Source organism: Columba livia, chromosome 6, assembly GCF_036013475.1.
Source record: "Columba livia isolate bColLiv1 breed racing homer chromosome 6, bColLiv1.pat.W.v2, whole genome shotgun sequence".
Taxonomy (NCBI): domain Eukaryota; kingdom Metazoa; phylum Chordata; class Aves; order Columbiformes; family Columbidae; genus Columba; species Columba livia.
In genome coordinates, this window is record NC_088607.1 from 31397246 (window position 1) to 31423005 (window position 25760).

Consider the following 25760-nt stretch of genomic DNA (forward strand, 5'->3'; position numbering starts at 1 on the left):
ATTTGCAGGAGAGGCCTACACAGTTAAACATGTTAATTACTTGAAATACTTCTTGCCTGGCAAAAGTTCAGTATAGATGCATTTACACTGCAAGAAATGTCTTCTTGCTCAGAGGAATTTTATTTTGTTTACTGAAATGTTGCACACAATAGTAGCAAAAAAGCTGGAGGCTTGCTGGTGTAGCTGTGGACAAAGGCTGAGGAGGGGAAAGCTCTGCCAAAGTGTGGAGTGAGGAATTTGTGGATAGGAGCAATAAAAGGCCACTTCAAGGCAGGAGTCTGGCAAAATGAAGACTGTTGAGAAAAAAATTCAGTGTTTTCTGTTGTGTAACTTCAGCTTTCTATTTTATGTAAATATTCTTCCATTCTTGAGAAGGGGTGGGGGAGAGAGAAACCCGGTCTGTTAAAATTGAATTTATCTTTTCTTAGGGAAGAAGATACTGCCCATCAAAATCAATTAAAAGATAGATTACTACACAAAGATATTTTTTTTATATATATATATATATTTTGCAAGACACTGCTGCAGTTTTTTATTATGAGTCAAACTCTTTCCCAGCTTCTGATGCTGCACTTGCATTTGGAACATTAGAGCACACAGGCTTCTTCTGAAACTCTTCTATGTTTGCAAATAGTTTTTAAAGCTTTGTTGCCTCATGTTCTACATTCACGCTAGGCATCTGTTCTTTGCCGTAACTCTAGTTTAATTAAAGTATAATTCCAAACAAACAAAAAAACCACATTGTGCAGGTGCTATGGTCAGCCACGTCAGCCTAGATGCTGACTGGAGGGTGTTCTTCGGTGTATCTGTACGGACAGTACTATGCATATGTTACACCTCCTGTACCTTTATGTTGGGCAGTCCTCTTCAGACTTATAACAGTGCTAATTGTCTTGTTTTGGACTTGGTTGAGAATGCATTGCTACCGTTGTACCCTGGAGGGACTTCAAATACTAAATGTAGAGCTTTATACGCTGCATATTTCTATCTTGGTACTAAGACAAGGTAGTAAATTTTGGCTAAATTAAACAATGTAACTGTAAATCCATGGAATAAATACTTCCACCTGGAAAATAGGTGTCAGGGAAAAGCTTTACATTCAGCCCGGTCTAATGTAAATACAATAGCAAATAGTCACCACATGTCATACACAAGTACTAAACACCCCAAGCTTGTGGTGCCAAGAAGTTACAAGTTGTCTGGTACCATTTTTAATGTATTTGACTCCTTATTGGTGGCAACGGTTTCAGAAAAGATTTAGAAAGCTTGAGTCAACTGTTCTAGCTACTCCCTTGTATTGATGTGCAAAGATTTTTACTTAGTCATTTCATTCCTACTCGGACAGAAAGCCTGAAAACCATCTTCAGATACTAGCCAGTTCCAATCTTTTCCACCAAATACTTCAGATTAACCAGAAAGCTGAAGGTAGATGCTGATTCCACCAGTGATGGGTTTCCTCTGTTTAGCAGACAGTGGTTTGAGGTCAAGTGCAGCCTGATTTGCACTGGGCTTCTGAGCACTTTTGTTGCCTTCTGGTTATGTCCTGACAAATCCACCTGTGGTGCAGTGTTTGAAAACAGAAATGGAAAGTCCTTGACTTTGAAAATAAGTAATTTAGCCAGGAGAGAGAAAAAACAACAACAACAAAACGCCCCCCCAAAAAATCCCAAAACAAACACAGTCAACTTCTCTAACTCATTTTCCTTAATGTTTTTGTCAAATTAGAATATTTAGGGTTGGGCTCAGAAAAGGAGATGGTAAAATAATAGGTGATTTCCTTAAGACGTATGGACCTTCGTGGGAAGATATTATTGAACACTAAGGGTTCTTTAATCTTGGAGCGGGGGGGGTGGAAATAATACAAGAACCTGTGAGCCCAAGTGAAAACTGTCACAAATCAGGCACAAATCTGGGAGGCTGAAGCTGCTGAACCTTTATAGCAGGCAATTTTCCATTTATCCACATTTTCCAGAGGAACTGCAAACAAAGTGATTCCGCAGAGAGGTATATTTAAGAAATATAGGAGTCTGTAATACACAGAAAATCAGATTATATGATGTAATTGCCCCTCTGAATTTTTAAGCAGTTCCTGCAGGATCTGTTTGTTTGTTGGTTCAGTTAAGGAAGAATTCTCTGAACTTAAAAACAAGTTGCTTCATATCCATTACCAACCACTGTGTCATTGAGAAGAAGCCAAGTCAGGAGAGGGTACTTAAAACCAGCTCAAAAGATTTCATAGTATGTTTTAGAATTGTCACTGGCGTCAGTGGATTCTCTTTTCAGTTGTGGATTCTTCTTTGCTTTTGTTTTTCAAGTGAGTAATTGAACTCTTTTTCTTCTAAAAGAACAAAGGGTAAATGTAGAAATACGAGATTTTTGCTGGAGCTGTCAGTATCAGCAAAAACTAGGAGTCCAACAGAGACAAGAAATGGAAAAAATAGATGTTATAAAATATATTTTCACCCACAGCTAAACAATTAATATTATGGAATAGCAATAATCTTCTTTGGTACTAGTAGGATGCCAGGCTTATTTCAGATATTTTTCATACTTGTGACCAAATGCGTATTGAAATATAATGTTAACTAATATGTGAAAATCAGCCCCGAAGTGGTGGTGGTCTGGATTTGTGTTGTTTCTGGTTGCCTCTAAAGAGCCCTTGGAGCAGACATAGCGTGATAGAATCTGCTGCTGGGAATCGCTGCCTGCGACACCCACTTCAAATATCATTCGCAGCTTAAACACATTAGAACCACATGGCTTACTGTCAGCTTTAAAAAAAAGAAAGAAAAATTGCCCTTAAGACTACTTTGCTTTTGTTTTTCTTTTTTTTTTTTTTAACTTTGCTTCATCGTGAAAAGGCTGAAGCAGCAGATTTTTGGAGCTTCTGTAGATTCCATGCATGTACCATGTTTTTGCAGCTACACTTTTTCCATTTTTAAAAGTGGAATATATCTGTTTCGCAGAACTCAAAATGCTGCATTTTTGTTGACTTTCATGAAACTTGGCAGTGAATCCTGTGTTCCTTCAAGATTTCTGTATCCCCAGATGAATGTGCTCAGAACTTCCCAGTGGTAAAGACTGGAGGCTTTTTATTGTTGGAACGAAGAGAGTATCCAGACATGGCTTAAATGCTTTCAATTTTCAATTGAGTACAACAGGTTTACAACCTGAAGTTGTTATTTGGCATTTCTTTAGTAGTGATTTCAGGCACTGAGATGATGGAAAAGGCAGATATGTTGTGCTACAGCTATGTATTCTCCTGCCATTGAGAATATGTTTACTTTTATATACCCTAAGATGTGTGTATCTAGCTACCTCAATCAATAAGATTAATTCCTTAGCCCTAAGAGGGTTTAGAAATTTTGAGAACAGTTTATCCTGTCACAGGGGAGAAAGCACTTGTTACCCACCAGAAGGACAGAGGACTCAGGGGCTGAGGAAAGAGAAATAGGCATCACCTGCAAAATCATGTCCTTGTTTCTAACACTTAGAAATGTGGGTGGTAGTTGGGGATTTGTTTGTTTTAATTGAATGTTTTGACAGAAACTTTGCATTGTGGCACTTTATGCTTCTGGACACCAGATGGTGCTGCTAAACTATCGAATATGTAATTTTCACACTTTTTTGAGTAACTGATACCTGATTTAGTTCCAAAGCCAGTTCTGTATTTTTCTGACCAGGTGTATATTCCAGGATACAGAACTGACCTGGCAGCTCAGCACAGCACTTCCTGCTGTTCGAGGGTGATGGTCTGAAAAGTACAATGTTACCTGAAGTGTGGTGTAGAGTCAATAGCTTAGATCTCACTGGGCAATAGCTGCCGTGAGCTGGTGTTCTTCCTGGGTCCAAAGCTTAATGGCAAATTTCAGTTTCTATACTTGACACTTCAAAGATTAGATTTATTATTTCAGTGTAATTTAAATTTGATTTCGTAATTTAAATTTGAAAATGTCTCATGGATGCACCTTTATTGCCAGCTTAAAACTTCAAAGGATAGTTCTAGAGACAAATTAAAAATTAAATAAAATGAAATTACTATGAGGGTGGGTTTGAGGATTATTTTTTTTAGACATTGTGTTAAGCTTGAATAAGGCTGCCAAAAATCTTCTAGCTGTCCTGTAATAATATTTGTTTGAGAAGACGTGATGACTTAGCTATGTAATTGCATTGCAGACAATGTTTCTGATACTGTGATGCACATTTGGCATTTGATTTTTATTTATTTTAAGTTTGTTATCTGTAACAAACTTATCTGGTAATCTTAACCGTGGGGCTGACGGGATGGAATGATACATTTGTTTTTTAGCTGAATCCCAAAGGGTAGTGGTACAGTTTATTGCTGAACTATAATGGATTCAGATATTTTTGATAGATGCTTTACTGTATTTTTCTTACAAGTCTTTATTTCTTTTATAGATCCCCATATTAAAGTCTCTGGAAAAAAGGAAAATGTTAAAGAAGCAAAAGAGAAAATCATGTCTGTCTTGGACACAAAAGTAAGAATGAAATTACTTAGAAAGTCACCTTAACCCCTAATTTTGTGGTAATATTGATCTCTTTAAATGGGTTAATCTAAACAGAGGAAATTTATGGACACTCTGAAGTAAAGCCTCCAGTATATTCCTTTTGGATGTCAATATTTGGGGAATACACACATATTTAGACATGCAACAAAAAATACTTGCTTAAAGCACCATTTCCAGGTCTAAACTATATAGGAATAATATTTCCAGCCATATGGTTAAAAGCATACAGTTAGTTCACTAGGTTGGGTGTTTTACTTTAATCTGAAATACACAGCTTCGCGGCAAACAGTAGATTATACGGCCACTTCAGTGAACCTAAAATTTTGGGTTTGTTTGAAATTTGATTTTGGGAGCATTCATTCAGTCCTGTTTTCAACTGTTACTGCATTTTTATACTCTGAAACATTGGGACCAGAATTTCTAAAATGTCTAAAATATTGGCCAGGGGTCTCATACGTTCCATCAGCTTTCCTTTTCAATAGCAAGTCTTTTGGGGCAGCGTATATGGCTTCCGTGTAGCTGTATGTCGCCTCGCTGATTCTCTCAACAGATTGCCAAAAGAAACACTGCAGTGATAAGCACAATTTTTTGAACAATATTAACAACATTATTATGGCCTGATAACAATATAGCTTTTAAGAGCAGCAGAAGGCAGTGTTTATATATTTTAAAAATTGATATACCAGAAAAATGTAGTGTGTTTGTTAAAGGAGGAAAAAATTCTGTTGTTTTAGGTCCCATGGCTCTGTGATTTGCCAAAGTTGTCTTCGTATGATGCTTTCACATCAGACAGGGGTGTGTGAATGCAACTGAAATAACACAGAATTAAAATAAATTAGAGTGGATTGCAAAAAGACATTGAAGTCACAGTTGATAAAAGCTAGGGCATGTTTTAAAAGCCTTCGACATTTTTTGAAGATGTATCTTTAGGGTATTTATTTCCATGTTATTTCCAAATTGGAAAGAAAATGTGAATGTTTTAACATCTGACTATGATCCATATTAAAAAAAATGTTACTTGACTAGAAGTTAAGCCAGTTAAGCCTCTGCAAAAATACTTTGGAAATACAGTTTTGAATGTCGTTCCTGAGGTTACACAACTCTAAAATAGTCAGGTTTTCTGGTGAACAAATCTAATAATCAATGCTTGATTTCCAGAGCAATCGGGTAACCTTGAAGATGGATGTTTCACATACAGAACATTCTCATGTGATAGGGAAAGGTGGCAATAATATTAAAAAGGTGATGGAGGAAACAGGATGCCATATCCATTTTCCAGACTCAAATAGGAATAATCAAGCAGAGAAAAGCAACCAAGTAAGTATTTTTTAATACTTTAACTCATTTGTACTTTAACTCATTTGTACTGTAATTCCTGAGAGTATAAAAGAGTTTTAAACATCTTTCATCAGTTTGGGTGTTTTGGGGACGGGTCAGTTTATGTTCAGGGAAATAGATTTTTAGTATTTATGCTCTGTGGAAAGCATAGGACTTCCTAAGTGAGCAAATCTTTAAAAACAGATGGAAACAACTTGTGATGGCTCATGAATTAAAATAATTTTGAACATATAGAAGTCAGCAACTTAGAGTGAATGGTAGAGAAGCAGTATGAAAAGCACTGCTTTTGTAAATTTTTTTCCTGTTCAACACTTGACTTTATTTAGCATATTGATTAATTTCTTGGTGCTTTTGGCTTATGGTATAACTTAGTTGAAACTTAAACTTGGTGGATATCTAGCAGAAATGAATGTCCTGTTGTAAGAGTTCATCTTCATTAGAATTACTCATGGAACCCAAATTGTGCATCTTCTGTGATGCTAATGTTGCTGCAATGTTTACTCTCAAGGTTTTTACCAGCATATTTTGAATTCCCTTGTGTGCATCGCAGTGGCTGCTGAGCAGATTACAGTAATTCCAAAACATTCAAGAAAACCTAAAGCTGCTGATTATTAGCATTGAGCATATGTATACAGTATTTGATGCAAACAGCTGTATTGTTTGATGTATCAATTTTTTCTAGTTGCTTAAGCCTATGCAACCTAAAATTCTATCGTATTCATAGATTATTTCTTTAAACTGGTTTTCGTGTTCAGGTGCTGCTTAGAGAACATATTAGGATGTCAGAAAGTGTGTAATAAGTAGTGATTTTTTTAATTTTTTTTTCTTAGAACACAGGTGTCTAAATAGCATTTCCAGTGCCTTATTTGAAAATGTGATGCTATGTTTTCTATATTCTTGCTCTTCCAGGTGTCTATTGCAGGACAGCCAGCTGGAGTGGAGTCTGCAAGAGTTAGAATTCGGGTAATGGTCTATTTCAGTGTAGTGTTCCCTTGAAAACACCTGAAAGGAAAAAATATGTAGTTTTGAAAACCCTAGGGTTGTCTGTCTCTGTCTTATGATAGCAGGAATATAGAAACACTGTGAGTATCCATGTGAGTAAAATTCAAAGGGTGTTATAAAAACAGTGATTCATGTTTTGGCCAAATTTTTAACTAGCCCAAGGTAGATCCTGAACATGAAGTCTACAGTATGAGTGAGATGTAAAGTATCCCATACTGTGCCTGAAATTGCATCTTAACTTACCCTCCACAGATCACCTGCAGAAGCTCAGGCATCCTGTGTGAATCTAGGACTTAGGAAAGGCAATCGCTGTCTTTTTAATTTTAACCATTTTAATGTATAATTTGTGTAAATAATTTGGTGGAATTCAGTTTTGTTCTCCGCTCGTAGCACTTTTCTATCTTTACCTTTTTAGTTCTGATTTGTATGTCTATTTTGGCATGCATAAAAGTAAATCTAAAAAAATTACAAATGCTTTTTCGCAATGTTTGTAGTCAGGTATGTCACACAACCTTGGTCTTGATGATCATGAAAGAATCAGATGTTTACGTAGCTTTGAAGCTGACTTGTTTGATATTGACTTGTTTGTAGGTCTGCATGTCCTAAGTGTGGGAAATTACCTGGCTTTATTCTTGCTACATAGTTGCCAAAGTTCTTACTGTTTTGGTAAAAAGAGGAAATGAAAAACAAAATAAAGCCCATTGAAACAAACAAGTCTTGTGTCTCTTAAAGTCAGTGCCTTTTTCCAGCTCAAGATACATCTTTATCAATGAACCTTGGGCAGAAGATGTGTGATGTCAATCTAATAATCGCTGAGCAGTATGATTCAGTAATAAAATTGTAGCTGTAGTGGGTATGATTTTGGTTTTCAATATTTGCTCTTCAATGTTTTTGTAGGAGCTGCTTCCATTGGTACTCATGTTTGAACTGCCTATTGCTGGAATTCTCCAACCAATCCCAGATCCTAATTCTCCCACAATTCAGCATATATCTCAGACGTATAATATTTCAGTTTCTTTTAAACAACGCTCTCGAATGTATGGTGCTACAGTCATTGTCAGAGGGTCACAAAATAACACAAGTGCTGTGAAGGTAACGTGTTTTAAGTAGGTGTCTGCATGTCGTAAATATAGTCACAATTTAGTTGCTTAAAAACTGTACTGCTGTTATATCCTGCCTCATCAGCAGATGTTGTTATTGTATAATCACTTTGGAAGCCTGAGGGTTTGGGTTTTTTTAAACTTAACTGGTGTAGATAAAGTGTAAAAGTGCCTAGAAAATAGATTTAAGTTTAGAGTTTAGCATTGTTTGTGCAAAGCTTTTAATCTGGTTTTAATGTCTTGCACATCTGTTCAGGTTTTCAGGCATTCAGGAGTGTATGCTATTCTTATTCATCTTTTAATTAAAATTAAATTAAATTTTTTTAAAAAAGAATTCTTTATGCTTTGATCTTCTCAGCATGACCTCGAATATATAACCCAACAGTCAGTGAAACTGGTCTTATGAGGCCCGATTTGGGAAATGTCAAGTAAAGGAACTGCCATGAGCCCGTTTATCTTAATAAACCAAAACAGCTTCCTTGTTAACAAATGGCAGTGAGACAGATTGATACGGTCTCAGATGGGTGTGTCTCAAGACAGTAAGAACATCGTAGGCCAAGATTGAAAGACAGATTTTGCAAGTATACCTACCCAAATAAATCTCTATCAACTTTATTGCTGTGTGTGGACACAGAAGGTCAGCTGGGTCCACACCATTTGCCATAGTCCTACTGCCTTTTACAATGGCAATGAAACACAGTATTTGGTTATAAAACGGGAATAGTAGATGGAGTTCAGTCTATCTATCACCTTTAACAAATCAGTCACTTTTTACCAAAACAATTTTATTTTCGTTGACTGTGGAATGCGTGACAAGTAGGGAAACAGTCTGAAATGTTTCGTGTGCTTGTGAGCACTCTTTCTTTCATGGGATTCTTGCATTTCCCTGCAGGAAGGAACAGCCATGCTGTTAGAACACCTGGCTGGGAGCCTGGCCTCTGCAATCCCTGTGAGCACACAACTCGACATCGCAGCGCAGCATCATCTCTTTATGATGGGGCGGAATGGCAGCAACATCAAGCACATCATGCAGAGGACTGGTGCGCAGATCCACTTCCCTGACCCGAGTAACCCACAGAAGAAATCCACTGTCTACCTCCAGGGCACAATTGAGTCTGTCTGTCTTGCCAGGCAATATCTCATGGTAAATACTTTCCATGAAACTTGCTTGAGAAAAATGGCAGATTACAGAAAATACGCTCTTTTATATTATATACGCTCGTGAAATTTATGGGTCAAATGTAAATTAGCTTTAGAGAGGAAGGATTACTACCTGCATTGCAGAAGGCTGATTCAGTTTTGTGTTCTATTTTTCAGTGTTTTTTGAGTTTTTGTAGTTATCTAACATATTTGTAGTGAATTCTGTGGCGTATGAACTGAATAGCCCTTATCTCTGACAAGATTGCAAGTCACAGGTTCTAATTACCAGCATATTGCTTATAGGAATATATTCAATGTGGTGGTTAAGACAATACTCATAGTAGTGATGAGAGCAAATTGTAGAAGGAAGAAAGAATACATAGTGATTCAAAATTAAATACTTACCTAAGGAGAAGGGTTCGGAGTCTTATTTAAGATGTTCTGTATCTTCTCCTCAGCCCAAGCTGTGTTTGGACTCTCACTAAAAAACACTGAGACTAACTTTTTATAATCTTACATATAATAATAAGGATTGTGCTATATTTAATTACAGAAGACACTGACTTAGTTGGTGGTGATGTTTTTCCACTCGCTTAAAGAACATTATTTAGTCTTCTTCCTCTCTTATCGTAGAGTTGTTCTAATCAAACAATAACAAAACAGTAGTGTAAAACAAAAGAGCCTTTTAATATGCTTATGAGACCTGATATTTCAACTTCAAAGTTTGTTTTCCCTGTTTTTCTTGTTAACGTGAAATTTTCTGAATATTACTTTCTGTAACTTTTGTAAAAAAACATTTGGAAAATCCACATATTAAATGGTGTCAGCAGTTCTGTTACCATAAAATCCTTGATTATTAATTTAAATGTTTTAAAATAGAAGTTATTCATAACTGTTCTTTTCAGACATGTTCACTTAGTGGAGTTAAGTTGTGTTTGTCAGTCTTTCTGAAATCAAAATATTTAAGATGCCTTGCATTAATTTTCCTTAAGTTAAATTTATTTTAGGATTGGGAAGGACTGTGTAGGTACAGGTGATTCTGTTGAGAAGTGCTTTTTAAATCTGAAATTATATCAAACCAGTGATGTGAAGAATAAACACAGCAATTTGCTGCTTTTCATTCTGAAGCAAAAGCAGAAAACTGATAAATAAGACCACTTTTTTGAATGTAACTTACTGTGGCTTTTTTTCCTGATAACTGGTGATACTGTGTTTACTTTATTGTGAATCTAAATTCACAAAGGCTAGGATTTTTTTTCACTGACTGTGTAAGTCTGTACCCTCTGTTTTTGTTATTTTATGAGAAGTAGTAATCTAGTAATTTCTAGATATCCTGTGACCATTGAGGTTTTTGTTGTTTCTTGGGTTTCGGCTTTTTATAGGGGCATGATTTTTTTTTGCGTGTAAAGTTTTAGAATTCCAAGTGTTTCAGAGATGTCATATATGTCATATGTCACTGGAAAATCCTTGTCTAGCTGATCTACGGCAGGGGAAGAGAAAGGTGAAAGTTAAGACCTGGGCAATTGTGACTTTCAGATAAATTTTTTTTAGAGTTGTTTCCTTATCTAAAACACAGTTTAATTTGAGCTGTTTGAGTATATGAGAGTCCTGCTATCAATTCTTGACAATATTTTGCTCTGATTTAATAGGTAATAGTGGTTTTTAGATTTGAATCCTACAGGCACCTCGTAGGCCTGTATAAATAGCTAATGCGGGGTGCAAGTGCGCTGATGGGAATGTCAAATATTCAACAAGTCGTTTCAGCCTTATACCATAAAACTGTTCAGAACCCCAGGGTAGAAAGATATACCTGTATTCTTGTATGCAAGGAAATGGCTTTACTTAAAATTTCACCCTTGTTAATTTTTCTGAACATACTGTATTATGATGTTCACAGTTTACAATCGCTACATTTCGGTTTATGCTAACTTTTTAATGGGAAAAAGATAGGTTGTAAGTTTTATGAATTTTTGTGTTTTTTCAGGGTTGCCTTCCTCTTGTGCTCATGTTTGATATGAAGGAAGAAATTGAAGTAGAACCACAGTTTATAACACAGTTAATGGAGCAGTTAGATGTCTTCATAAGCATTAAGCCGAAGCCAAAGCAACCAAGCAAGGTTGGTGAAAAGCTTATATATTCATTTTAGGCTTTCATGACAACTTTTCAGAGCTGATGAGTTGACACGCCTACTCCTTCCTCCTACATTAATGGGTCTTAAGCTTGTAAGAGGCATTAATATTTTCTGTTGTAACACGGATATTTCAAACAACTCTCCTTTATGGTAACTTGAATTTCATTAAATATATGATAATACAGAGACTAGCTTTCATATGGAATATACTGGTAAGAGAAATAAATCGTGAGGAGAAATGTATCTGACTAGAACCACTCTTGATTTGTTTTTAGATAAAATAATCTTAAATTGTAGCTCCCCCATGTAGCTGCAGTTTTCTTTAGCTATCAGAATTAAACAAAAAAAGGCAAACAAAATATGCTTGTGAGAAAAGTCTCTGTTCTACACAAGATGTTGAAAAGAACCACAAGAAACAGAATTTTAAAAATTCTTTAATGGGAGATGTTCATTGTAAAATACTCAGGTGTCTATGGATAGGCAATTCTCACAGCTATCTGCATGGTTGTACATAATGCCATAATAGGCAAAAACCTCAAAATATTAAATGAGCAGTCCATTGTGCCAGTAAGTAAGCTTCTCTGTGTAGGGATTATAGAAAATCAATACAAAGAAACATCATGTAGAGAGTGTACAAGAAAAAGGTAATGGCTTTTGTAATTTATTTTATCAGACATTTGTTAATTTATTCTCAGCTATGAATTTAATAGCTGAATTTAATATGAAAAACATTTTTGTCCACCTCGAGGTACAGACCACTGATAAGAGAAGAGTAGATTTTAATTATTGATTCACATCTCTAGATCTCGGGGTGCTTAAGGTTTGATATACCAGGTAACACCAAGGTACAATAATAATTACTTTCCTTGAACAGAAAGGTCTTTCTTTGGTATCCTTACCAAGTGCACACAACATCCTGAAAGTTACCAGAGGCCACTGAATTTGAATAGTTGTTAATGGACCTTATCTCACACTGTTGTTACTGATAGCCGTGAAGGAGCAGTAATAAGAATTGTGTGTTGCAGATCCATATTATGTAGTTACCACTCATTGTTTTTTCTTGTTTGGGTTTTTCTTGTTTTCTTTCTCTACAGTCTGTGATTGTAAAAAGTGTTGAACGAAATGCTTTAAATATGTATGAGGCACGGAAATGTCTCTTGGGACTTGAAAGCAGTGGAGTCACCATAGCGTCAAATCCCTCAACAGTCTCATGCCCTGTTGGTTTGTCTTGTCCTGGTTTGGATATCTTGTCCTCAGCGGGACTGGGACTCACTGGGCTTGGTATGCATTATATTTTTCACATTCTTTTTTTTTTTTTTAAAAATATGTATTTATGTTTGAAACATAGTTCACTTGTACTGGAAAAAAGGACCAGATGTGTGCTTTGCATAAGGAATCACATTGAGTCATTAGAGAATTCCTAAAGCATGTGGCCTTTCAAGGGCTTGTTGTAAAACTTCCTCCCAGGCTTTCAAAATCAGCCTTGACTCATCTCTGTAGAAAATCCTCCTCTGGCAGCTCTCAAAGCACTTGGCTCAAAGTGAAAGGGAGGGATGTGCAGGTGAAGTAGGACATTGCTTTTACAACTTTCAGAAGAAACTTTTTAAAATGAAATTTCTTTCTTTGGCAATATTGTGATGTCTGGGGCTGTCCCAAATTTGGGTAGGCACCTAAGCCTATCAACACTACTACTGTGAAAGGTAACATAGCTAACACCAAATTCCATTTCTGGCTGTACCTCACTGGCACTGAGGGAAGCACATGCTACTAGTTTAGACCTTACTTATCAGTATAAAATTTAGGACAGAAATGCATTAACTTTCTGTCTTAATGTAATTATACAGAAGAAGTGCATAGTCCAGAGTGGAATTACCACATTATTTTTAAGCTCCACAAATACCCTATTATCAGAAATAAAACCAAGAAGTCCAGAAGAATTTAGTGACAAATCTTGACACTGGCTCTTGGAACCTGGAGTTCTTACACAACCACCATGCTTCCTGGCAACCTGCCATCCCAGAGAGCTGTGTGGTGACATGTCACACGTGTTCTTGTGAGTCACGTGCGGGCGAGTGTTTGTGCTATTTTGACATATTTGCTTTTGTTACAGTTCTTGTCATACCTGCACTTTGGTGGTGGTTGTTTTTGCCTCTTTATAGTGCTGAGCTGTCTTGTGAATGCTCTTCCATGGAGAGCTGGTTGAAGGGAATGCTTTTGGAATAAGCGAGGCATATGGGGGATGATTTGTAGTCAGTACTGAAGATATAAAAAGGGATTCAATTCTTAGTCTGGAAGTAGTGGTTCAGTCATGTGAGCTGCTGAGAAAAAGGTTACTATCTGAAATGAAGTTAAGGTTGTGTGTGGTGCAGTTGCTTTTTGTCTTTAAGTGGTGCTTCTTTAAAACAAATTGGCAGAAGCAATGGAGGGACAGTGGGGCTGGAGAAGCACTCTTGTTATGACAATAGAGTCCAGTGGAAGGACATAAGAGGCTCCAATTCTTCTTGGATATGAGTCCTAGTTTAAGGACAAGAATTCTTAATGTGCTCTGTACACCAAATTAACAGCAGGTTTAATGTTAAAATTTGTAAAATATATGCCGGTGCCATTTAGTGGGGTTCTGTTTTTAATTAGTACTTTTGTGAAAAATAATCTTCTGTAAGTCTTATGTAAGTATTTACTTGCGTAATTTTTTGCAGGTCTTTTAGGTCCAACAGCCCTGTCAGTCAACACCTCAACTGCTCCAAACTCTCTGTTGAATGCCCTGAATAGCTCTGTGAGTCCCTTGCAGAGTCCAAGTTCAGGCACACCGAGTCCCACATTATGGGCAACGTCTCTTGCGAACACAAGTGCCACAGGTTGGTGGAAGGCAAATGTGAATTAAAACAACTGTGCAATGACAATTGGAAAAGTCTGGAATCATTTATTCTTTAAAACCTTAATTCTTGAATTTGTCACAACACAGACGAATAAATAACCAAATTTAAACTTACAACGTAATATAGATTTATGCTGTCAAATATGTCGTCATCTGTTTTACGTACTAAACTGTTAACCTACGATGTGATGGTTAGATAAAGCATTACACTTTGGGCACACAGTTCTAATGGAAGTTCGTTTAGTGATATATCAAAGATATACAAAGATAGAGATTTATATAAAGTACTGTAATGTGTGACCAAGTTAAATGAGAAACTTAATGAGAACATGACCAAATTTTGTTACAGGTTTTTCTGCTATTCCACACCTAATGATACCATCAACAGCTCAGGCAACTCTAACCAGTATCCTGTTGTCTGGAGTACCCAGTTATAGTCAGAACACTCCGTCTCCACCACCAGGCTTGACTCCTGTTGAAGTCCACGTTAACGGCATGCAATCAGAGAGTAAAAAAGTCTCACCTTCTTTAAATGGTCATGTAAAGGTAAGCGAGATCTGTTTGTCATAGACCTCTTGTAAGGAAAGCTGAAAGAGAAAACTAGATATATGAGTAGATTCTTAAAGCCGCTAAGTTTAAAAGTAGAACAGTGGTGGTTTCAAAAAGATGACTTAAAGATTGAAAAATGGAACATTCAAACATACTGTTCTCCTATATTGGGAATGCATTTCTTGTTCTCCTGCACAAATAGAAAAGGGAAATTATTTCAATATTTCCTTGAGCATAACAATCACTTCAATGTTTTTAGGGTTTTTTTTGACATTCGTTTCAGACCTCAAATATCAAGTATGCTGCACTGTCTGCCACATCGCTAGGAGAAAATGTGTTGAGCGCAAATCATAGTGATCCAGTAAGACAAACAAGTACTCATGGTGCCTCAGAACAAGTAGCTGCCAAGTCAAATAGTGCAGAAGGTGAGGTTTTGACATTTTATTCTTTTGTCTGCTAGTGTTTCTGCAGTCTGCATGCAGTTCATGAAACAAAATGTAAATATATTGCCTGTGTGTCGGTTTTGTAGCCATGCTGAACGAAAATGTGGCTGGGTCTCCTGGATCCATTGTCAAAGAAAATAAAAAGAAATTGTGGCATCTGAGATTTACCGTTGATAGAAACACCTTAAGTCAACATAAATACACTTGTAACACTTCATTTATTTCCTAAGAGTAGAGGGAAATAACCTATGAAAATTTTAGTATGTTTTACAGCAGCTTAACTTCATTGCTTAAAGCAATCTCTGCTGGCATAAACAAATGTTGTATTTTTGTTTTTTAATGAAAGGGAAGAATTAATGCTTTTGAGAAGGTTATTGCAGAAAATTACATGTAAATGAAACCTAGATGACACTGGAAAACAGAATTTATTTGCATGTTTTGTAACAGCATTTCATTTATGCTGCCTTTTACAAGCTAAAGGAACTGATGAACTGTTCCCATCCTTCTTGGAGGAAGGGGAAGCCAGTTCTACTTCAGGCTTTAGCAAATACGTGTGTAAAGGCCTCATTTCCCCTGCAAATACTGATCAATGGGGAGATGCTTTTTTTTTTTAGGATTGTGGTCATTTGAAATTGACTTGAATAAAAGGTACATTGCCCACTTGAGATAAAGACTTGTAAAAACACATTCTAAAAATATTTGAACATTAAGTGGGGAGCTTTTATTCCAGCAAAAGTTATCTGAGCACCTGGCAAGGTTTATTAAAAGTAGGTGTAAGACAAAATTTGTTTGAAGTACGTAGTCACTTCTGATTATCAGTCTTTAGATGTTAATATTAACTAATATTACTTGCATTTTTTTAAAGAAAACAGTGTCTACTGTATATGTGAATATTAACACCTTTTTTGTTCATTTGAACTAGTATTTCTGACTTCTTAACTCTGACCAAGTTATTATCTGTGAAGACTATAATAATTCTGTGAGGAAAAAGGACAGTTTTTTTCTGTGATTGTCATTCCTTCAGTAAGTTCACTTAGAACATAAGAGGGGTTTTTTTAACTATTCTCTTTATTGGCTTTGTAGGTTGCAATGATGCTTTTGTAGAAGTGGGTATGCCAAGAAGTCCATCCCATTCAGCAAACACCAGTGACCTGAAGCAGATGTTGAGCTCTTCCAAACAGGCCTGTGCTAAGAGACAAACAGTTGAGTTACTGCAAGGCACCAAAAACTCTCACTTACAGTAAGTTAAATTTACAAATACAGATTAATGCAACTGTTACCGTGCGGAAATACTTTAACGTGTTTTTGTAGGTAGGAGTGGCTCAGTCACAAGGCACTCAGAGGACTGATTGAAGTTAGGCTTGATTTTTAATCACGTTGGGCATTAATCTACCCCCCAGTTTGATAACTGCAAACTTTGAATGCTTTGTTTGCATCGTAAGTATTTTTCTTTGGTTTGAAAAAACAAATGTCTTTACTCTCCCACAAAAGAATGGGGATTTTTTTCAGAGGAACTTTCATTGCCTATTTCTAAAGGATACATGTTTGTGCTTTCCTTTTTTTTATTGATTGCTTTGAGAACAATTCTTAACTGACAGCCTTTTTCCTTTTGTCTGTACCTGAGGCTGTTTTCTTAGAAAAACAACATTGCGGCATAACAGCACGTTCCTAAACAACTGTTTCTATTTTTTTGTTTGCTTGTTTTTTGTGTTTTTAATGAGCCAGCAGTGGGAAAGGCTCTTTTGAATCACAATATGTCTTGGCAACAGGGGTTTTGTGCTTAATGCAATGTTTTGTCCGATCTAATTTAAGTAATGTTTTCACTGTCCCTTTTGGGAACTGTTTATCATTGTTCTTTTGAGATGCATATTTTCTCTTACCTCATTTATTTACACTGTTAAAGCTATGATATGTATTTCATTAATTGTGCTTTCATAGTTTAGAAATCCAATAATTCCTGCTAAGCAGACTCAGTTGTATGTATGTCTTGCTCTTTTTGTTGAGGTTATAGTGCTCTCAGTTTCCTTAGGGCATTTTTCTGGAGTGGTCTACAGCATCCAAAACATGATCACTTTGCTCTGAAGTAAGATTTTCTACTCTTGTAGAGAAGACATAAAATGTGGCTGATTTTTAGTAAGAGAAGGTTACATTAAGTGGTGCTTTGTTGTGTGCAACTGCAATTATTGAAGCTTTAAGAGCAAGTAGGACCCTTGTTAACTTTCTTAGTCTCTGTCATGTATCTCTCCTTCATCCTACTACTATCAGTCTGTTAGAACTGCAGAACTGCCGGCCTGAGGGAGGCTAAAAAGGTGTGAGGTCACGCTATATAGGGATTGCATGTGGTAATTCCAGATACCAGACAGCTCAAATCTGAATCTGTAAACTATGCCTCATACTGGGTGATATAAGAAGCAGCAACATATGCTTTGTTTCACTGTTGGAGAAACAGGCAAAGGAAAGCCGAGACATTGGAAATATTGCTATAAACGCTGAGATACCTGTGTACTGGCATTTCTTGAGTTTTGCTGCTGAACTTCTCAGGGTAAAGCTCAGTTATGAAAATTGCATTGAACATTCACTGCTTGTGAGGATGACGACTGGAGTTAATGCTGACTTTGCTCCCGCAGCACTGCAGAGAGGCTGCTCTCGGAGGCAGAGTTAAGCGCTTCTGAAAGTCCCGTGGCTGATAAAAAGGCTCCTGGAAGTGAACGGGCAGCAGAGCGAGCAGCAGCAGCCCAGCAGAACTCAGAGAGGGCACGTCTGGCTCCACAGCCACCCTATGTGAATATGCAGGTATGTTTCCCTGAAAAAACCCAAACCTAGTGCAAAATTTGATAACTGCGAAGTGAAATTACAACAGAAAAGCAAAGGTGACTGTTGACTAGCAGACTGACTTGGCATTACCATTTCAGTAAAAACATTTCCCAGCAGAGTCATCAACTATTTCAACTGAAGAGTGGTTTGTTAACTGAAAGTCTTGAAGACAAAAAAGCCATTATGCTTCTATTGAATAAGATAAATTAAGTACAGAATAAATTGCATGGCTATATTAGTCTATGCAAGCATCATTTGTGAGTAAAAACAACGCAAAACAAACCTTGTTGCTTTGAGGAGAAATATCTACAAAAGATATTTTATAACTTTTAATAAGCAATGTCAATACAATCTTTTTCTATACCTTCAGGTTCATATGCAAGGGATTTACTGGAGAAACTACACTGGTTTTACCTTACAAATATGAATCTCTGCACATACTATTTTTCCCTTGTATGGTTCCTACTTGCTTAACTAAAGTCTCATACTATACTATAAACTAGTTCCATGTTATTGCAAATCTCCCCAAAGAGACTTTGACTATTTCATACAGTAGTAACTGAGTAGCTTTCAGTACAGATTTATCAGTGTGGGTGTAACTAGACTGCATGGAGTAGTGCAACAAGGGTAAGGTCAGTGGTTTGCAGCCTTTATCAGAGCTCTGGTTATTTCAAGTGGTGAACTTAAGAGTTCAGGCTACATATGCTGCATGTTTGTAGTTTTATGTGTATGTTCAGACTTGCTCATCTGTAATTCAAAGACATGTAACTTGATTTAACCAGGGGTAATAAAACTTCAAATCTTTCATTGTCAGAGGTGGTACAAATACAAGATTTCTTTTAATTTTCTCGAAACCTAAGTTCTTATCCTTTCAGAAGGTGTGTGTGGTGAAGAACTAAACTTGAAAGAAGATTAGTAAATACACCTGTGGTGCCTAGTTTAGTGTCTGAGATATATGTTATCTTTTTTTAACTGTTAAGGAATGTTTTAAATGCTAATAACAGATCATTAAGTAAGAGGAACTATGCTTGAAAAAATATCTTATTAAAAACAATTAAGAAAAATTCTGCTCAAACAGTTTGTAATTATGCCTAAACAGTTTGTAAATGTTGCTGCAGGCTAATTCAAATTGATACAGGATAGTTATTTAAAATCTTTATCTATGTTTGAGTGAATGGTTTAAGTAACTCAGGCTCTAACTGGACTGTCAAATTACTGTGCAGTACTTCAGGTTTCTCCTAGATGTATTCACTGACCAGTTTCAAAACCTTTGTTTTTACAAAGAGCCGAGTACTGCAATGACATTTAGTTAGAATGGCAACTAAGCTGTCTTCTGCATGTTTAATTTTTAGGCATTTGACTATGAACAGAAGAAACTACTAGCAACCAAAGGTATGTGGATAAACAGTGACTTCTGGAAAGTTTGTTAGTACATGATGGAAAGAATTTTCTGAAGTTTCAGGTTTTTTAATTTGATTTTTTAATCAAATTTAAAGCTGATAAGTGAAACAGTTGTACATTAGTTTTCATGTTACAAAAATTTCTTAATACCAACATAGCATAAAATACAGGACAAACAACTTTCAGATGGGATATTCTCTGTGTGAATATTTCCATGTGCAAATGCTCCATGTTGTTTTCAGAGACCTCACAGCTGTAATTCTTGATTTTTATTTGGATGCAAATTAAACATTAAGATGTTTGTCATGTCAAAAAAGTTGTTCCTTATTTCATGGAAAAATTAAGTACAAAATTGATAAGAGCCTTAACCATATCTTTTACCCCGTTTAAAAATAAACCAAATACACTCACACCAAAATCACGCCAAAACCCCTTATTTTTGAAACAGATTATTCTTTTGGCTTCCTTGCAGCTCTATGGGGTCTAACTATCTTCTGACAGAGTAAATTGCCTTAAGGAAGAGTAGGTAGGATTCAAGCTGTGTAGGGTGTGGAAATGTTTAGAATTTACCATTTGGTGGGTTGAAGTCTGTTACATGACTTCAGGGTTATAACTGCAGTACCTTTACTGGGTTAAGAGTTACAAATTTGTCTCTCTTTTTCAGCTATGTTAAAGAAACCAGTGGTAACAGAAGTGAGAACTCCAACGAATACATGGAGTGGTTTGGGGTTCTCTAAATCTATGCCTGCAGAAACTATCAAGGAACTACGAAGAGCAAATCATGTATCATACAAGCCATCTATGACAACTACATATGAGGTACAAAAAATATGCTGTAATGATACAGTTATTTCTTTTGAGAAATGTCTATAACTTTTGTAAAAAGAAGTCTTGAAGGTAAGATATTTAGCTTTCCTCTTATGGTTCTAAATATTTTTTTAGGGTGAAAAGTGTTTCTTTGGTAAATATTGAGGCATCTGGCATACATTCAGCCTAACACACCAAGTTATTTCAGTTTTATAAATCTTACTCTAGCTTTATAGAAGTCTGCTCCTTAAAAATATATTTAAGTAAACTTAAAATAACTTAGGGGATCAAATGTCTCAGTAGTTGTAGACAAGTGGTAGAAATGTTGTAACCAGTGTGTATAGAACAGATCAATATGATGTGCATCACTGCATGGTGGAGCAGAGCGTTAGAAAAGGAAGCATCTGTGGCTCATCTTCTGTCGATGAAGCTGTAGAACTGGAAGAGCTTTCTCTATTTGCACTATTCACTGGGCCGAGGGAGAAGGCAGCTGTGGGGTCCAGCAGGTCTCTTCAGAGTCCCACTATGGGAATCTTGCAGGGGGATTTATGTTCCTTGCTTTTCAAGGATGTTCTGAAGTTGCTCCTTAGCATGTTTCCTTGTAATCTTCCCTGCCTTTCACAGAGACACCTTTTTCTTTATTTCTGTCCTACTTATGTGAAATGTAAATAGTATGTTTCTTCAGGACTGGGACTTTATACAGCTTTTCTATGATACACCTGTCTCTTAATGCAAAAGAAATATTGAATCATGATAAAAATATGCTTTGGTGTCCCCCACTTGATGTGTGAACTTATAGTGTTGTTCAGCTACATGTAATAGGTTTGGGTAGACATAATGAGCTTGCAATAGTAACTAGAGGGAGAGAGAAAGCCACGTGCAAAATCTGTGAATTGTTTTTTTTTTTCACATACTTTTCTATACTGATGGAGCTGGGGTGAGGTTTTCTTATCAAACCATGATGTGCTGCTAAAAGTTGCTAAGTAGCCATGTAATTCTAACCAGGAACACTGTGCACACCACAGGCTTAGCTCTTGGCAGTGTTAGGATTCCTGCTTCCATTGTTTGGTATGAGCTATTGAGGAAACATCTGGAGAAGCTAAAACACCTGGATTTCTTGTGTCCTCCTTCTATTTAGCAGTCTTCAACATCTGTGGTGTCAGCAGCAGTGCTGCCACGGTTCCTCCATACACATATGCATTGGAGATGTGCTGAAGTCTTTAAACAGATGTAGTAGTGATATTATAGTCTAATGCCTGGGAGGTTAATTTGTAAAACAAGTTCACCCAACATATTTCATCTTCACTGTGGTATTTTACTTCGCATTTGATATTGCAGAAACATCAAGTGATGTCTTCTTTACTTCATGCCTCTTAGCCATCACTATGATCTAACATAATGTAGAGGCCCTGTCTCTTGTTCTTCTGTAAGACACAAAGTTAATTCCTGCTTTTTTTCATTTGTTGAGTCATCCTAACCACACCTCACACCTTCCTAGTTTTGCCAATAACAAGGAACTTTCACCTGTTTTCTTCAGTGGTGTCCATTTGCCTAAATAGTAGAAAAGATTGCTGCCTCATAAGTTCTGCTTTTCAGTTAGAATTTGGTGTAAATGTGTAGAATTAAGTTGTTCATTTTGCTCCACAATTTTCAGTTCATGTGTGTACTGTCAATAATGTCTTTTTTTGAGTACATCCCCTCCCAATTCCATAGTTAACTGCTGCTTTCAGGGAATACTCTTGTTTTATTTTGGAACATTCTGACTCACAGTGATGGGAATTAATTAGTAATACTCAGGAATATGAAAATTATTTTTAAAATAAATCTGCAATTTACAACAACAATTCTGCAATGGTTTGTGTTGTGTACTTGATCCACTTAACCTTCAGATATATGTTCTGTTATGTTCCCTTCCCTATAGGGGAAGGGAACATGTAGCTGATAGACTGTGTCTAGAATTTGTGGGAATTTGATACCATGGAACATTTTAGAAACTAACTTGGAAATATTGAACAATTTATTTTGAAGCATGGTCTTCAAATAATTTCTGCTTGAAATCTGTAAACTACGTATGTTTTAACCACATCTGCTGTTTTTGCGTCCGGTTTGCAATTTGACTGTTGATCAACTGCCAAAAGAATGTTTGCAAACATTAAAAGCTGTTTGGTTTCATTTGCTTTTTTTTGCTCTCAGTCACAATGAAACTTCTGTTCTCTGCCCACGTTTATTTCTTGCGATTTACAGGGTTCATCGATGTCTCTCTCGCGGTCCAACAGCCGAGAGCACCTGGGAAGCGGCAGCGAATCTGATAACTGGAGAGACCGGAACGGGCTTGGACCCACAGCTCATAATGAATTTGTCTCCTCAATTGGCAGCCCCAAAAGGAAGCAAAATAAATCAGGTTAATCATTTCTTAAGATCTGATTTTAAAAAATCAGTGAATATTTATCTTAATATAAATGTTTCCTGACATCACTAGGTATTTGAATTACTGACACCTGTGAAGTAAACTTTTTAACAAACTGAAAAGTGAAAGCATATGCAAGGTTGTGTAGCATGATATATGAATAATGGTCCAAAAGGAAAACTTTTAAGGAATTTTTTTAAATGCCAGGCATTCTTGCTGAAAGGTCTTTGCTGTCTTGGAGTTTTTCAAGGTGTACTGCAAACAGACCGCTATAAAAGCTGATTTCTGGATTACATTGTTCTGCTCTGTTATTGATGCAACAACCACAGCCAGGTGTTTATTGGGCTCTTTGCTCACTGGTGGAAAAGTCATAACCCGTGCTGATGTTGAGTTTTAAAACATGATTCTCTTTATGGTGATAAGGCTGTCCGTATGTTTGGCATGGCCTAGCATGCGAGTTTAAAAATGTTTCCATGGATACAGGCTGCAAATTTTGCACTCTACTTTTCGAACAATGTTTGAAAATTTCGCTTCAGTTTAACTCTTTGGAACTTAATTTCATTTTTTTAATAACTTAATATAGGCCTTTCTGAAAGAGTGAAAATTTTAGGTGGACAATATTGGTCTATACTAACTAACTTTTTTTTACGAAGATAACCCTTTTAGGAATCTAATTTAAAATTGTATAGAGTGCGCATTTCCACTCTTAGTCTTTTATAAAAATATAAGGGTTTTTTTGTCTGTATTGTACTAAAATAATAGCCAAATCATGTGGCTACTCAGTAGTTCCTTCACCAGGAATTGCTCCAGCATGGCTTTTTCCCCATCCAGACCAAGAGGGGCTGGTTGCATTTGCATGCAATGGTGTCTTCCAAAATATTCGCTGGTGAAAAGAGGAGAGGGTTTAAGAAATGTGATCTTTCAGCTCATTCCTCGGTACGAGTTCCTGAGTTGTATCCATGTGACAGTTCACATAATGTCATTTTGTTGCTTAAAAGATTTACCCAAATATCCTTCCATAGAAAACAAACACTGGAACTTCATTTAAAAAAAAAAAAAAAATTGCTTTATATTGTTCATTTTGTCACACCACTGAGAGTTTTTTGCTGACCAATAAAGATTTAAATACTTTGTTAATGTAACCATCTAATGGAATATAATGTTGATATGACAGAAAATCCCGTGTTTCTGTGATGTGACTTATGAAGTGCAATTCTTTCTTTCAGCTGAGCACTATCTCAGCAGCAGTAACTACATGGACTGCATCTCCTCGCTGACGGGGAGCAACGGCTGCAGCCTCAACAGCCTGTTCAAGGGATCTGATCTGCCCGAGCTGTTCAGCAAACTTGGTTTGGGCAAATACATAGATGTATTCCAACAGCAAGAGGTCAGTGTTCCTTTGAAAGACACTTTCAAAACTGTATCATACATCTTTCAATTTCCAGATAGCCAGCCTGGACATGAGTGCTCTTTTGTCCTGTGATTTTAATTTCTGCTTAACAAAGAATTAAACTAGTTTGTTGGTGTGTTGTTATTATCCAAGAAAGTTTAAACCTTTATTCTGGTGACAGATTTAGGTGTGTCACAAAATTACGGTTAGGCCACCTGAAGGATTTACTGGCTCAGAGTACCTGAGCTTGTCCTGTAGTTGTATGTGGGAAGTTGTATGTGTCAGACCACCAGAATTTGGTGTGCAAGGGAGAAAAACAGATGTTTGTGTGGGTGTCAGTACTTCATGTGGTAACAGGGGAAGGACCACAGCTGGATTTGGCATGGGTTTGCCTGCAACCAGTCTGAAAGTGGCAAGGTCCTCAATCTGAGCGAATAAACCCAGCTGTGTCCCAGTTAATTCTGTGTACAGTTCCTCGGGGTTATCTCCACTGTTCCATAATACCTGTATTATCCACCCGTTAATCCTTTCCTATTGTCTCAGCCACTTGCTAAAAAGGAGAGATGGCTGTTGTAGTATATAGCACTAAATATGGCTTCTGTTTGACAGGTGGGTTTTTGTGTTTTGTTTTTTAACTCAGGAGTTAAGTGTGATGAGGTAAGTGATTTGGCCAGAGTGAAAACAGAACAATTTTCCACTACATTTCTCTGAATTGTATTGGGAGCAAAAAACCCGCAGGCATACATGGTTGCACACAGGTTGGAATGCTGTGAAATACCTGGTGCCTTAGCTCAAATGCATCACCAGTAGTTGAGCAGTTGTCCTTTGCTAACCTGCTGTAATCTGAAACACCTGCAGTATCTGCAGACATATGTACCTGGCTATTCCCAAGTACATTATAGCAATTGTGGTAAATACTCAATCCTAAGACTCATAAACAAATAAGATTAATTATTCTCTATCCTTTTCTAAAACTGCTTGCTTCTCAGTTTATCTTATCTGTCAGAAATACAGAGAAGCAAATTGAGCAACTGTGTGAGCCATTGGAAAGCCCTGATTGCCATTTACACTCAAAGAACAGGTTAGCAGAGTAACTGTAAAATGTGGTAGAAAAAAAATTGTCAAGCTATCCTGAACCACATTTATGGTTTAATAGTTTTTGGAAGAGACTTGTTTTGCATGATTTCCATATTTCTTTTTACTCTAGATTGATCTGCAGACATTCCTTACTCTTACTGATCAAGATTTGAAAGAGTTAGGAATTACCACTTTTGGTGCCAGAAGAAAAATGCTGCTCGCCATCTCAGGTAATTTACATAGATTATAATTTCTTGATTTTTTTTTTAAGTATCGTTTTTATCCTTCTCACTCCAGTTGTGCGTTTATAGTTGACAAAGGATCTTGGAAAGACTGAAAAGTATGAATCTAGTCCACAGGGGTCATATTGGCTTGCTCCTCATCAAAAGGTGCTCAAAACCAGGCTTTATAGACCTTTCACATTACTGAATAAGACTGCAGTTGCATAGTCCTTTGAAAGTTGGAGCTTCATACAAAGTTTGTTTCACAGTAGATTGTGAGTTATGTTTTATGCCCCAGACTGTGGCTCCTGGAAGCTCTGGGACTTCATGCTCTGCAGAGTCTGAACAGCACGACACAGCACTCAGAACTGGTGTTTTCAGGCTTTTTGTTCCCTCTCCTCCACTTTAGTGATCAGCAGAGCCATCATCCTACTGGGAAAAAGTGTCTGATTTGGTTTTGGTTTGTTTTTTTTTGCTTGTGTGTGTGTTTTGGTTTTTCCTCCTCTCCCAAGGCTAGTTCTTTCTACAAAATGTGT

General features: G+C 36.7%; 1 protein-coding gene across 1 annotated transcript in view; it reads left to right on the plus strand.

Annotated features, from left to right (window-relative positions):
• BICC1 (BicC family RNA binding protein 1) overlaps nt 1-25760 on the plus strand; it is a 101858-nt gene that overhangs the window by 72220 nt on the left and 3878 nt on the right. Inside the window, exons 4-20 of the mRNA XM_065067802.1 lie at nt 4420-4499; nt 5688-5846; nt 6777-6830; nt 7767-7961; nt 8862-9113; nt 11094-11225; nt 12335-12521; nt 13937-14095; nt 14465-14661; nt 14948-15089; nt 16191-16347; nt 17735-17900; nt 19274-19313; nt 19987-20141; nt 22374-22530; nt 23763-23923; nt 25134-25233. Of these exons, the coding sequence (XP_064923874.1) occupies nt 4420-4499; nt 5688-5846; nt 6777-6830; nt 7767-7961; nt 8862-9113; nt 11094-11225; nt 12335-12521; nt 13937-14095; nt 14465-14661; nt 14948-15089; nt 16191-16347; nt 17735-17900; nt 19274-19313; nt 19987-20141; nt 22374-22530; nt 23763-23923; nt 25134-25233 (2493 nt within the window). The remainder of the gene's footprint in view (nt 1-4419; nt 4500-5687; nt 5847-6776; nt 6831-7766; nt 7962-8861; nt 9114-11093; nt 11226-12334; nt 12522-13936; nt 14096-14464; nt 14662-14947; nt 15090-16190; nt 16348-17734; nt 17901-19273; nt 19314-19986; nt 20142-22373; nt 22531-23762; nt 23924-25133; nt 25234-25760) is intronic.